Source organism: Mobula birostris, chromosome 6 (assembly GCF_030028105.1).
Source record: "Mobula birostris isolate sMobBir1 chromosome 6, sMobBir1.hap1, whole genome shotgun sequence".
NCBI classification, from domain to species: domain Eukaryota; kingdom Metazoa; phylum Chordata; class Chondrichthyes; order Myliobatiformes; family Myliobatidae; genus Mobula; species Mobula birostris.
Window position 1 is genome coordinate 131,847,507 of NC_092375.1, and position 15,370 is coordinate 131,862,876.

The 15,370-nt window shown below is 39.8% G+C and overlaps 1 protein-coding gene across 3 annotated transcripts in view; it reads right to left on the reverse strand.

Annotated features, from left to right (window-relative positions):
* The window catches only part of LOC140199369 (trafficking kinesin-binding protein 2-like), a 104,167-nt gene that overhangs the window by 55,462 nt on the left and 33,335 nt on the right, over positions 1-15,370 (reverse strand). For 2 of the 3 annotated variants that reach the window (XM_072261334.1, XM_072261335.1), the window contains exon 4: positions 1,845-1,904. The exons of the other annotated variant lie outside the window; for it this stretch is intronic. In XM_072261334.1, the coding sequence (XP_072117435.1) occupies positions 1,845-1,904 (60 nt within the window). The remainder of the gene's footprint in view (positions 1-1,844; positions 1,905-15,370) is intronic. 3 annotated transcript variants of the gene reach the window in all.

Consider the following 15,370-nt stretch of genomic DNA (forward strand, 5'->3'; position numbering starts at 1 on the left):
GAAAAGTAAACAAGGAAAGGGAATAGACATTATACGAGAACTGCAGAGGATTAGAGGAACATAGGAATACATCCCAAAGATCCCCAAGATACAAGAACAGATATGTGATAGAATGATATGCGTGGGTTTAGCATCTTTGTGACAATCACTGTTTAAGTTGTACTTAATATAGCTGTCTTCTTTTTGGTTCAATTTAGATGCTGTTTAGTCATTAAAGCAATGTGTAAACAACAGAAGTCTGTGCATGGCAAAGGTATGAATTTCATGCCATTAACTGATCTGAACATGGTGATTTTATATAATTAAAATTGGAATCATTAAGCCAATGAAGTCGCCCAGATTCTGTCACACACTATAAAACCATAAGACATAGGAGCAGAATTAGGCCATTTGGCCCATCGAGTCTGCTCTGTCATTCAATCATGGCTTATCCTTTTTTCTCCCCTCCTCAGCCCCACTCCTGAGCCTTCTCCCTGTAACCTTTGATGCTGTGGCCAATCAAGAACCTATCAAGCTCTGCCTTGAATACACCCAATGACCTGACCTCCACAGCTACCTGTGGTAAATAAATTCCACAAATTCACCACCCTCTGGCTAAAGGAACTTCCCTTATCCATGCTTTCTGATCTTCAATGGACCTGAATCTGGCAAGACTCAGTTTAAAAATACATATTCCTTCCTTCAACTTTCTCTATGTGCTTTTCCCTCACTGTTTCTGTAACCTATCAGCTCAGGACAAGATTCTATCCTCTTACATTCAGTCACCTACACATCTTTGATTTTCCTTGTTCTATCATTGCTTTAGCTCTTTTAGCTACCAAAGTTCTAAATCTCCTAAAGTTCTTCCCTGAATTTTTCTACTGCTTTATTCCCCCTTCTCAAAAATCAAGTTTTTGTCACTTATTGCAACATTCAAGTCACATTGCAGAATTTGTGCTTGTGTCATAACTTGGTTTCAATATATCATAAATACAAGTTGGTTATGCCGCTACTCCGCTGACATAAGCGGGGCCTCTGGCACCATTACTGAGAGGAGGGGAGAGGAAAGGAGAAAAGTTGTTTTAACTTATGAAACATCAGATTTTTTCTTTAAAAAAAAGCTTATTCCAGAACAGTTCTATCCAACCAGGATGCTTTTTCTTACATTGTCCAGTAGACCCTCAAAGGTTATCCCATTATTTTTCCAGCAAATCTTGCACCAATTCCTCATTACAAGTCTAATAGCATGTATCACCAATATGAGTTAAAACCTAAATCCATTGGTCTATCATTTTGCTATCTTCAGAAAACAAAGAAAAATCAATCGCAAGCCCAACATGGCTCCATCATCACAAAAAATTGAGGAAGGAAAATGCCCAATACAATGGCCAGTTAAAAATATACAAGAATGAAGCACTTTAGATTAAGGATCTTTAATAATGTGATATTTTCATCTCCTAATTCTCAATTTCACAACGCACTATAAATCAAATATATGAAAATATAAATCATACAAATGGGGGAATGTGGCAAAATCATAGGCTAAGTGAAATGCAATTGATTCCAAAGCAGAAGGGTACTCCTATTTAGGATTATTTTTAAAACCAAACAATATTTCAAAGGAATGAAATACCTGTTCACATTAGAATGAAAGTAATTGCTCTTGTAATTAAACAAACAAAGCAATTGGAAAACAGCAGCCATTTGAACCTACAACATTTTAAGTGCAATGGAAAGATTAAAAGCTAAATTTGATGACATAGTAGAAATTATTTTAAGTATACAGATCCTCAATGATAGTTCACACCTTTTGGCATTTAACTATTGTATCAAACTATGTATGACTCAAAGGAAGTTTCAGTTACCTTGAGGACAACTGCAAGACATTGGGAGCAACGAGGAACTCTCTTCCTTTTCGAATAAAGCTGAAGGAGAGGGGATGGTAAACCAAAGAAAGATACAGATGCAAAGAAAGAAAGAGTAATACAGAGAAGATAAGAAGGTTAGTGAAACCACATTGAATGGGATTATCACCAACAGCATTGCATGCAGAGTGCAAATAAAACTAGATTAACCACCAAGAGTTCCCCATTGATACCTATACTTTTTTTAAAAAGTGAAATTAATAAAAGTAAATAACACAAAGTTATTTTCCCATTGTGACTTGCAATTCTTTTCTCCTCTTTCAACAGACGATTAGTTTTACTGTCAACCACCTGTACGTCAATAAGTAGGAAGTCCCATGACTGACATTCAGGACTTGTCCAGGGGAGTCAATAGAAGATCTTATATTTTCAGGTTCGGTATGGGTTGTGTTGAAAATGTAACATTTTCCGAGTTTGAGTGTTTTTTTTAACTACCATTTCACATGAATAGTAAATGCTGTAGGTCTAAACAGATGTCATTTTTCAATTGGGTTTCTTTAGGAGCCATGCATCTACTTTCTGTCTGTATTGTATTTTGTGGCATGTTTATTATGGTAATCTCTCACGTGGGTTGGGGTGTGGTAAAAACAAGAGTACAGTTATGTATTCACATTTAGCTAGTTTAGTTTATTCTAGTTGAGGGGGATAAGCCATGGAAAATTATATTTTTGTTGACCACTATTCGATCATTATTAGAATGCATAGTTACGATAACTGGGACATTATCGGAATGCTAACTTCGCTTAAATAAGATAGTTTGAGCGCTAACTTCTTTCCTTCGCTAATTTGAATGCTATACTGCTAATTTAGTTTTGTCAGTTTATCTATAAAAAAATCACTACAGGATTGTTCTTTGCTGGATTTGTAACAAAGGATTGAAAGTATTTTCTCCGAATTTGGAACTTTGTTATTTGAAAGCTTGCTCTCGGTGGTTTTGGTTTGTTTTAAAGTAACCACTATATTTTATCAACAAAAGAAAAGTTATACCAAAAGAACACCAGTCTATGGCAAAGGACTGCCTCAGACTTCGAACTGGAATCTCAACACTTACAACGATACATTGAAACTGGCGCAGCTTGCGCAAGTAAACAACCGCATAACTAGAGAAAATAACACACACAGAATGCTGGAGGAACTCAGCAGGCCAGGCAGCATCTATGGAAAAAAAAGTACAGTCAACATTTCAGGCCAAGAAAGAGGGGGAAGTGAGAGAGAGAGAGACAAAAGGTGATAGGTGAAACCAGGAGGGGGAGGGATAAAGTAAATAGTTGGTAATTCGAGTGTACTGAAGCATGGAATTGGCGCCAAAGACCCAGCAGTTGGGGCTTGCAAAAGAGAAATAAAAGCTAAAGCTAAGGCTAATCTAATTTTAAGTCTTCAAAATGAGTATGAAACAAATATAAACAAAATTAAAAGATTAATACCATCAATTAATGATCTTACGAAAATTAAAGGGAGGGGGGAGGGGGGGAAGGAAACGTCGACTCAGACAATGAGAGGCCTGTGTTGAGCATTTTCATGCCTTACAAGGCGCAGATTGGAAGTCTTTAATTGAAAATTAAAGAAAATGCCTCACAAATGCAATCTTGTCTTGAGGATTTGACTAATCTCTGAAGTTGTTGCCATGCAACATCACATGCTAATCTCGTTACTTCCCAAGCTTGAAAAGGTAAGGAAAATAGACGTTTCTCAAGCATTGATCACCATTTTAGTGCATTCGTATGGAATGTGAAACAATGGTTGAACCAAACACGTTATATTGAAGGGCATTTTGCTGCAACAAGTGAATACATTTCTCATCTTCCATCAGATAATGTTTCTCAAATTCCATGGCACGTTTTGACTAAGCATACAGCAGGTGACCCACAGGATGACTTGAAACTAAACAATAGTGTGTCTAATGTTAGCGCTCGAATCTGTGTTGCAGCAAGTTCCAGTGTAAGTGAAGCCTAAGAAGAGTAACAAGATAGTGGTTACTTATGCTTTCCTAGATCAAAGTAGTACACCAATGTTCTGCACAGTGGGCCTCATAAACAAGCTCAAACTCACAGGAAAAAGATCTCACATTCTCTTACACACCATGGTTCAAGAGAAAATCATGAGTAGCTACTTTGTTCCAAGATTGGAAGCGGCTGGCTTAGATAGTGAAAACTATTGTGAACTACCTGACATCTATAAGCAGGAAAGCATGCCTGTCCACAAATAGAACATACCACGACAGAGGGATCTCCAGGGATGGTCTCGCATGAAACATGTCTGTTTGCCAGAGAGTGATTCAGAAATTGAGCTGCTGATAAGGACAAATGTGCCTAAAGCATTGGAGCCCCTGCAAGTGAATCGCAGTGTTAATGATGGAGGCTATGCAATTTGGACAATGTTGGGTTGGGATTGTGAATGGACCACTAAAAGGTGATGGAAGAGACTGTGCAAAACCAGAGCTGACAGTGAACAAGATCTCACGTTTTCAACTCGGATGAGCTTTGGCAGTGGCAGCTCAAGACTGACTTCCCTGATTTAGTCAGGATGAACAACTTGGTTTCTCAAGAGAAGATCAGAATTTCATGGAGCTAGCGTCGAATTCCACAAAACTGAAGGATGGTCCACTACCAGATTAGAACACCTTTGAGAAAGAAAGAGGTTAACATGCCAAATAATAGGAAGATTGCTGAACAGAGTGCTCTAAGGAGAAGGAGAAGATGGCGGCACGACGCAGCGCGCAGCGGCCACTCCGGTGATGAATATCTGTTATCTGTCAAGTAGGATGCCATACACAATTCTGATTTGATGGAGGCAGACGTGAGAGCACGGAGGAACATCTGGTGAAACTTCTGAAATGCCTGTTTCGCTGCCGCTGTCACTGTGTGATCTGAAATCTCTGGAGGGGAAGACCCCGAGTCCTTGGCTTTGCTTGTTGCTCGGCGGGCGGGGTCGAAGCGCTCGGCAGAGATGGTGCCCGGTGTCGGAGGCTCAAAGTTTTCAAACGGACTCAAGAGTCAGCTGTGGTCGGGTGCTTCCAGGATGCTGCATTGGCAAGTTTGCAGCGCTGGAGGCTCATGGCAGGGAGAGTTTCTCCCTTCTACTGTCTGTAGAAGCCATATTTTCGCACTCAATCCAGCACATGAAGATGGTGTCTTGAGAGTTGGTTGATGGCTTAGTAGGGCAGCTATGCCTGAAGAGTCTAAACATCCTGCTATACTGGAAAAGGATCTTCACATCTCAGATCTCATTCTAAGGAATGTACATCAAGAGCTGGGATATGGTGGCCGTAACCACACGTTATCCAGGTCGCACCAAAAATATTGGATTCCCAGAGCTATTACAGCTAGAAGAATCCTGTTTAAGTGCGTTGTCTGTCAATGGTTGTACGCAGCTCCAGGATGCCAGCACATGGCAAATCCATCTCTCATCAAGGTCTCTCCAGATGAACCTCTGTTTGGAGATGTAGGAGTCGACTACTTTGGTCCTTCTGAGGTGAAGGTTAGAAGGAGTACAGTGCAGAGGTATGGAGTTATATTTACCTGTCTAGCTCTTTGAGCTGTTAACATTGAAGTGGCATCTTCTTTACACACAGATTTCTTGTTAAGACGGAGATAGGTTCATGAACTGTGCTCTGATAATGCGACAAACTCTGTTGGAGCCATTGAGAAGTGGAATCATTCACAGATCAGTGTTGTGCTTCTTCAGAAAGGAATTAAGTGAATCTTTACCCCCCATCCCCACCCCAAGCTGGTCCACATCATGTAGGAACATGGGAGAGATTGTTCAGGTCTGTGCGTGAAAGGTTTTCAATTCCACCATGAAGGTACAGAATATTGACGAAGAGGATTTCTACACAGTCCTTTGTAGAGTAGAGGCTATTATCAATGGCTGTCCAATTACTAAAGCATTCTCCCATCCCAATGATTTGGAAGGACTAACAATTAACCATCTGTTGCTTCTGAAGACCTCACCATCCTTGCCATCAGAAAAGTTCCAAAAGGAAGACACTTGTGCTTATCATAGATGGAAGCAAGTCCACTACATGTCAAACTTGTTTTGGAAACAGTGGGTCAAGGAATATTTACCACAGTTACAAAATTGTCAGAAGTGGTCAGGTATAACACAGAATTTCCTCCCAGGAGACATTGTGCTTAGTTGATGACACAGCACCTCGAAACTCATGGATTGTGGAAGAATCGTTTAAGTCTTTCCAGATAGAAGGGGCTTTGTGCTGCAGGTGCACGTCAAGACCAAGACCAGCTGTCTGTACAGACTATGGCTAAGATCCGTCTTCTACAGGAGGCAGAGGTCTGAGAAGCTACAGCTCTAGAAGCTTCATGACTTTAACTTGACAGAGTGTGGTAGTAAAGATCACTCTGTACCGGGCTAAGTTCTGGTAAACTCTGGCCTAGATGAGTGTTACATGACGACTGGAAGAAGAGATAAGAAAGAGGACATTGGGATGGGATAATGGGACGCAATGGGATAAGCATCCTTTATTTAACATTAAACAGGATTGGGAAAAGGAAGTCAATTTGACTTTTATGACAGAGCATTGGATGCGGATTCTGAAGTTGGTTAACTCTTTTTCAATTTGTGCCAGCCATTCATTGATTCAATTTAAAATTGTGCATCGTTATCATTTGACGAAGGAGAGACTTTCTAAAATCTTTTCTAATGTTGATAGTCATTGTGATAGATGTAAAACTGAGATAGCTACACTGACACATATGTTTTGGTCTTGTTCTATATCGGAACAGTTCTGGAAGTCGGTTTTTTCAACAATTTCTAAAGCGCTTAAAATTAATCTACAACCTAATAAATTAATTGTGTTTTTTGGAATAATTCCTCAAAATATTCATGGTATTTCTGTGTCTGACCAACATGTTATTGCATTTGTTACATTGATAGCTAGGAGGGCCATTTTGCTGAAGTGGAAGGATACATCAGCTCCCACTTTGTCGCAATGGTTCTCTCAAGAGATGCTATATCTTAGTATGGAGAAAATTAGAAGTCGAACCTCTGAACCTTTATTTGATTTGGAGAAAAGATGGGGCTAATTTGCTCATTATTATCATTTGAGCTAATTGATAGATTTTTTCCACGATCTAATTGTAAATTTTTTAGTATATTTTAGTTTAGATTATGAAGACACGTAGTCCTCTTTTATTGTCATTTAGTAATGCATGCATTAAGAAATGATACATTATTTCCTCCGGTGTGATATCACAAAACACAAGACAGACCAAGACTGAAAAAAACTGACAAAACCACATAATTATAACATATAGTTACAACAGTGCAACAATACCATAACTTGATGAAGTCCATGAGCACAGTAAAGTTCAAAGTTTCGCAAATGTCCCGCATCTCACGCAGACGGGAGAAGGAAGAATAACTCTCCCTGCCATGCCGACCACAATCCGACTCTAAGTCATCCGAAAACTTCGAGCTCTGATCAGCTCTCTGACACAGAGTACTGAGCGCCATCTCTGTCCGAACGATTCGACTTCCTTCTCGGTCGCCAAAATCAGGCAAGGCTGGGGATTTTGAGGCCTACCCTCCAAAAGATTCCCGACCACACAGTAACGACAGCAGCCAACGGGCGTTTCAGAAATTTCTCCAGATGTTCCTCTGTGCTTTCAGGTCCATTCTCCATCAAATCAGAATTGTCCACGGCCCCTATTTAACAGATACGATATCATTTTTCACCGGAGGGCTGCGCACACGCAGGCACGCCACCATCTTCTCCTTCTATTTTCTTTTCTTGCTGGCAGTTTGATGTCTATTTTTAGAAGCTTTTTGCATGACGCATGGCTCCGGGGTTGTACACCTAATGGGTTTTTTTTTTCCCCTCACTTTTTCTGCTTAGTAGGTTTTTTTTGTTATTACAAAAATTTTTTTTCAATCTTTAAGATAATGTCTTTTTTGAGATATTGTAAGTGTTGTTACTTCAATGTACTCATGTTATTTCTTCTGTATAATATAATAAAAAGATTTGAAAAGAAGAAAGAGGACATTTGTATAAGTATTGACGTTTGTCCTTGACGATATCATGGCTCCAATTTTACCAGTATATAGTTGTAATTATGTCATAACAATTAAAGGGCTGGGATATAGGAGCCACGTATTTATTTTCTGTCTATTGGAGTCATGTATATATTTTCTGTCGGTATTGGATTTTGTGGTGCATTTATTATGGTAATCTGTCACATGGGTCGGGGCGTAGGAGAAGCAAATGAGTCTAGTTACGTATTCACACTTAGCCACTTTAGTCTAGTTGCATGGGGGTAGAGCCTCAGAGAATGATTTTTTTTGTTGACTGCTATTCAATTGCTATTAGTATTAGTTAATTTAACTGGGATATTAATGGAATGCTAACTAGGTCGCTAACTTTGCTTAAATTCGTCAGTTTGACTGCTAACCTTATTACTTCGCTAATTTGAATGCTATGTCACTAATTTAGTTTTGTTAGTTTTTTTTATAGCTACAAGATTGTTCATCTTTGCTGATTTCATAATAAAAGGATTGAAAGTACCTTTATCGACTTTGAAACTTCATTGTTTGAAAGTGCGATGTCAATCTCTTTGCTTTGTCTCTCAGCTGTTTCAGTTTGTTTGAAAGTAATCACTACAGTTTCTTAAGGTTGTTAAAACTGGGGGTGGTAGTGGGGATAAGCTTCCGCTACCTATTAAATGCTCCCAATGGTGTGCATCTCAAATAGCCTCTGACAACCCAGTCCAGCTCCTGGCCTTCACATGTAGCTTAGTTACCAAGCCTGATGGAACCATTTCTACTGACAGGAGAAGGGACAAAGACGGGTCACTGGCGCCTTAAAACCAGTTGCTTTCAGCAGGTGGGGCTCATTGGCTGTGATTGGCATCAAGGAGGAAAACTCTGATCTTAAATGTCTGCTGCTCTGTATCTATACCCACTCATGGGGAAGGCTTCAGGGATAAACCCAAAGGAAAAATCTGGAGCTGGAATACCCAAGGGATGTTGAGTTCAATGCTGACTGGCAACACCTGCCATGTCACTGGTGCCAAACTGTATGGGACTCTGCTGTTCCTTTGGATTCATCAGCTGCGAGGAGAAGGGGAGCCTGCCATATGGGCAACAGCTTGCTCTCCATATCATACTGACCATAGAACCATAGAAACTACAGCACAGAAACAGGCCTTTTGGCCCTTCTTGGCTGTGCCGAACCATTTTCTGCCTAGTCCCACTGACCTGCACATGGACCATATACCTCCATATATCTCCCATCCATGTATCTGTCCAATTTATTCTTAAATGTTAAAAAAGAACCCGCATTTACCACCTCATCTGCCAGCCCATTCCATACTCCCACCACTCTCTGTGTGAAGAAGCCCCCACTAATGTTCCCTTTAAACTTTTCCCCCTCACCCTTAACCCATGTCCTCTGGTTTTTTTCTCCCCTTGCCTCAGTGGAAAAAGCCTGCTTGCATTCACTCTATCTATACCCATCATAATTTTATATACCTCTAACAAATCTCCCCTCATTCTTCTACGCTTCAGGGAATAAAGTCCTAACCTATTCAACCTTTCTCTGTAACTGAGTTTCTCAAGTCCCGGCAACATCCTTGTAAACCTTCTCTGCACTCTTTCAACCTTATTTATATCCTTCCTGTAATTTGGTGACCAAAACTGAACACAATACTCCAGATTCGGCCTCACCAATGCCTTATACAACCTCATCATAACATTCCAGCTCTTATACTCAATACTTTGATTAATAAAGGCCAATGTACCAAAAGCTCTCTTTACGACCCTATCTACCTGTGATGCTACTTTTAGGGAATTTTGTATCTGTATTCCCAGATCCCTCTGTTCCACTGCACTCCTCAGTGCCTTACCATTAACCCTGTATGTTCTACCTTGGTTTGTCCTTCCAACGTGCAATACCTCACACTTGTCTGTATTAAACTCCATCTACCATTTTTCAGCCCATTTTTCCAGCTGGTCCAAGTCCCTCTGCAGGCTCTGAAAACCTTCCTCACTGTCTACTACACCTCCAATCTTTGTATCATCAGCAAATTTGTTGATCCAATTTACCACATTATCATCCAGATCACTGATATCGATGACAAATAACAATGGACCCAGCACTGATCCCTGTGGCACACCATGAGTCACAGGCCTCCACTCAGAGAAGCAATTCTCTACTACCACTCTTTGGCTTCTTCCATTGAGCCAATGTCTAATCCAATTTACCACCTCTCCATGTATACCAGCGACTGAATTTTCCTAACTAATCTCCCATGCAGGACCTTGTCAAAGGCCTTACTGAAATCCATGTAGACAATATCCACTGCCTTCCCTTCATCCACTTTCCTGGTAACCTCCTTGAAAAACTCCAATAGATTGGTCAAACATGACCTGCCACGCACAAAGCTATGTTGACTCTCCCTAATAAGTCACTGTCTATCCAAATGCTTGTAGATTCTGTCTCTTAGTACTCCCTCCAATAACTTACCTACTACCGACATTAAACTTACCAGCCTATAATTTCCCGGATTACTTTTCGATCCTTTTTTAAACAACGGAACAACATGAGCCACTCTCCAATCCTCCGGCACTTCACCCGTAGACAGCGACATTTTAAATATTTCTGCCAGGGCCCCCGCAATTTCAACACTAGTCTCCTTCAAGGTCCGAGGGAACACTCTGTCAGGTCCCGGGGATTTATCCACTTTAATTTTCCTCAAGTCAGCAAGCACCTCCTCCTTTTCAATCTGTACAGTTTCCATGATCTCACTACTTGTTTCCCTCAATTCCATAGACTTCATGCCAGTTTCCTTAGTAAATACAGACGCAAAAAACCTATTTAAGATCTCCCCCATTTCCTTTGGTTCCGCACATAGCTGACTACTCTGATCTTCAACCAATGGAGGGTCTCACATTGAATATCAAGCTGCAGGTGGTAACAGAAGGCCACTTTTTGCCTTGAACTTGCTGTCCCATTGAATAAATAATTGTTAATCTGGAAGCTAATTCCATTACTCACTTTGGTTAAGCATCAAAGTAATTGAAACCTGCCAAATTTATTAATTCGGCTGTTGTGGTTGTTTTCTAGTCAAGTATACAGTCTTTAATTAAATTGCATGAAATTATTTGAGAAAAAGTTAGAATTGATGTTTGTTTGCAATAGCACGATGGTATGTCCATAACAGTGCATTGGTATTTTCTTAAAAGTGCCTTACTCTGGATTAATCTGTATTTGGAAATTTGAAGTGCCCTATGCCATCTTACAAAATAATATGACATTCAAATTTTGAATCATCAAATATCTATCAGCATGAAGGAGGTGTGTATGTAAAGACAAAGTTACATAATAGGCCAATATTAGTTTATTGTTTAATCCTCGGTTCTGATTCCAAGAGTTTGAGATCTGCAGTAGTGTGATTACATTTGATTACATTTGATACTGGGGTGGAATTTGTTTACAAAGGGAGTTCTATTACGTCCAAGACCTAAAGTGACACTGGGAGGCACAGTTAATAGAGCTGCTCTCTCATAGCACTAAGGCCTAACTTTTCATCCTGACCTTGGGTGGTGTTGTGTGGGGGTTTGCACATTCTCCCTGCAACTATGTAGGTTTCTTCCACATCCCAAAGAAACCCAGCTTGCTAGGTTAATTAGCTGTCTTAAATTATCCAAGGTATGCAGATGAGTGGTAGAATCTGGACAAAGTTAATGGGAATGTGTGAGAATTTTAAAAAAGGTTAGTGCAATGGTACAGCTAGTAGAGCTATTATCTCGTCCAGCAACCCAGCTTTAATCTTGTCTTTGAGTGCAGTTTACATGAAGTTTCCATGTTCTTCCTATGACTTCAAGGGTTTGCTCCAGATGTTCTGTTTTTCTCGCAAATCCTAAAACTTGAGTTGTAGGCTGATTAAACCATCAACCCCATTCATGCGTAGCAGATAGATTGCAATATTTAGAATGGATTGGGAATCCACAAGTTATAGAATCACAGAAAAATACAGCATAGAAACAGGACCTTCTGCCCACCATATCTGCACAGAACACTGACCATCCAACCTACATTAATGTTATCTGTTATTCTCCCAGATTCTACGCTCGCCTACACTAGGAACCATTTACAGTGGCCAATTAACCTACTGATCTGCAAGTCTTTGAGATATAGGAGAAAACCGAAACACCTGGAGAAAACCCACATGGTCACAGGGAGAAAGTTTAAAACTCTGCAGACACAGCTCTGGAGGCTAGGATGAACAGTTTCATGTCCTGTGAGGCAGCAGCTGCACATGTTGCATTTTAAAGAATGTGGGTATATTTTTTTAAAAAGATAAAATGAATAACTGAGTCAACAGTAGGACTAAAGGTCAGATAGGTTAGCTGTAATACAAAATCCCAACGCTCTTCAGTTTACGTTAATACCCATAATTAACTGCTAAACATCTCTGGACCCACAAGACAAGGTCTAACATGTACGTTATCAGAGTTAAAGTTACATCTTTTTCTATACTTTAAACACCATTATCTGATGATAAAATTTAAGTAAAGATCACAGTTATAATATTTTGCTGTCATATAATTTAATGATCCACCCAGTATAGTCCAGAGTCTAGAATTTGTGGTTTAGACATCTGCTTTAACGAAGCAATCTTTTATTAACCCTGCATAAGATTACTCAAAATCAACATGCAATGTTAATACATTCCAATGGTGACTTATTGGAAACAAACAGCTTAGTTTATTATCCTGTTAATTTTAGCAACAGTCAACAATACCAATAGTGCGATTTTTGTCTTTGCTTAACTGTTGTACTTTCACAGGACGAACAAACCACTGACCTAAAACAGAGGCTTCAGTAATATATTATGGAACAACAACAATCAGACAGCTGCTCTCTGAAACGCACTGGAGTTTCTGAAATTGGCCCTACTGCTGAATACCTTGGTTTATTCTGTACAGGTTACAGTTAATTCACTTATTTTACCTCCTCAGCTTTTTCCTACTTCTGCGTCACTTCACAACTTTCTTTTGTAGTTATTGAAGAGTTTCAATGTAAACCATTACTGTCTTCATTCATAGATGCTGCTCATTTTCTAACACTTCCTACTTTAAAATAACTAAATACATGTATTACCCTTATGTACTCTTTAATTGACAATTTTTCCCCAGGCATGCCTACCTGGTTGAAATTTTGCTCTCCTCACAATTTCCAAAGGCTTCTTTTACCTTGTTTAACTTTATTCTTTGTATTTATCAAACTTCAACCAAAACTCGCTACTAGCCCAGATAATTTTTCTTACCAACTGACTCCGGCTTCAACTTATTCCAGGTAGATCCTAGTTGATATTCATTTACCACCCCCACCCCCCCCAAAGATTGACCCATGATTACACCTACTTCCAAGATACCTAGCACTCCTCAAATCACCATTACATCTACATTCAGAACCATATTCAGACAGGAGTGTTCTAATTCTCTTCTCAGTCTCTTTCAGAGTTGTCCTGATCTGTGGTTATCTGTTCATCCTTTCCCCCGAAGTGTTTCACCTCCCTTTCAAATATGACATTGCACAGACAACACCTGGATACGTACCTTGATCCTCCCTTCTCCGCTTTTCTGATCCTATCTTCCTTTCAAACTAATTTATTGCCACACAGGCACTGCCTTAATCCTTTTTGAATAACTGATTGATTTTCAAAGAAATCAATCAATTCTCACCACCCTCCTTCACCTTTCTCAAATTATTCCTAGCATTTGATCTGAACCATGTTCTGCCTTAGTCAGTGAATACACTAACCACTATCATTGAATTAGATCGTTCAGATTCTTAGTGCTACTCATCACCAAGATCTCCATTTCTATCATCTGCATAGATTGTGTCAACATACTCATGTATTCCACCATTATTTTGAGTCAATTATTCCTACAATAAGTTATTCCAGCACTTACTACCCTCCAGAATTTGCTTCATTCAAAATTGTTATCCATATTCTAACTTGCACCGTGACTTAATCAGGCCAGTGCTTGTTTATGTACACTGCGCTCTGTTGTAGTAATTTTAAGCTCCCACTGTGTTTAAATCCTTGAGCAAACTCATTCTTCCCTCTCTTGAACCCCATCCAGTCCTTCATGCTTCTGAGAAAAACCAAAGGGGACTCTGCCTCGAGCTTTTGGGAATCCAATCACATGTTGTTTCTTCATGTGCCTCAGTCGCAAATTTTATTCAACAACTCTCCCTTAAAAAGCCTTGAGATGTCTTACATTATAAAGAACAATTCAAATTTTTGTTCTTGATGTCTACAATGCTGAACATAATACATTCCCACAGTCTATCCTCTATATAACTTGTATGGCAAGAAATTGTTTTGTTTAATCTGTAAAGCTATCCATAGTGCAGCAGAATTTCAAAACCACAATAAAAATTGTATGCTGGGCTAAACAGAATGAGACTATACTAGAAGAGCAACTACAACACGGTTGTAAGCTCTATTTTTAATTCAGAGAGAAACTGAAACTAGTGAGCTGCTTGGTACAGTGAAACCCCGATTTTACACACCCCGATTTAACGAGAATTCAGATATAATGCGATGAGTCATTGGACTCCATGTCCATGTCAATCCATACTCCCCCTTCTCTAGCCTTGTATCCCTTTTGCCAGCTCTTGGCATCATCCCTCCCCCTCCTGCCTTCTCCTATCATTTTGGGTCTCTCCCTTCCCCTCCCACTTCCAAATCTCTTACTACCTCATTTTTCTGTTAGTCCTGATGAAGGGTCTTGACCAGATGCTGCCTGGCCTGCTGCGTCTGGCCAGCATTTTGTGAGAGTCATTGGACATTTTTTTTTGCTCAAAATGGAACAAACTGCTAGAAAAAGAAAATCTTTTTCTGTGAAAGATAAGCTTCACGCACTTGACGTGATCAAGACTAAAAGTCAAACTCAAGTTGCACGAGACGTTGGGATACCGGAATCGACACTTTTCCAGCCCCCACCGCCAAAAGTGTCTGAAGCCATTGAACACCTCGAGGCTAGCCTTCAATGGCTGGAGACCCAGGAGGTGGACCACATAAAAAACCTCCAACTCAGAAACATTCTAGATTTCCCTCGCAGCCAGCGACATGCTACGTTCAAGCAAGGAACACGCAATCACTTTTTTAAGAAATAAACTATAAATGATGATTGCTAATATTCTTGAATGTTTTTATTTGTTGTTTTGTGTATCAAAAAGCTTTACTAAAAATTAATTTATGTTTTAATTTCTACAGTAACAACAACCCTGATTTAGTGGGACCCCGCTTTTTTCACGATGACATTTTATGGACCCAAACAATTGTGTTATAACAGGGCTTCATTGTACTTCACGGCTGAACAGGTGAGAAGACAGCTGAAACGTCTCAACCCAAGCAAGGCTGCAGGACCGGATGGTGTCAGTACCAGGGTGCTCAAAGCCTGTGCCCCTCAGTTATGTGGAGTACTTTGCCATGTAT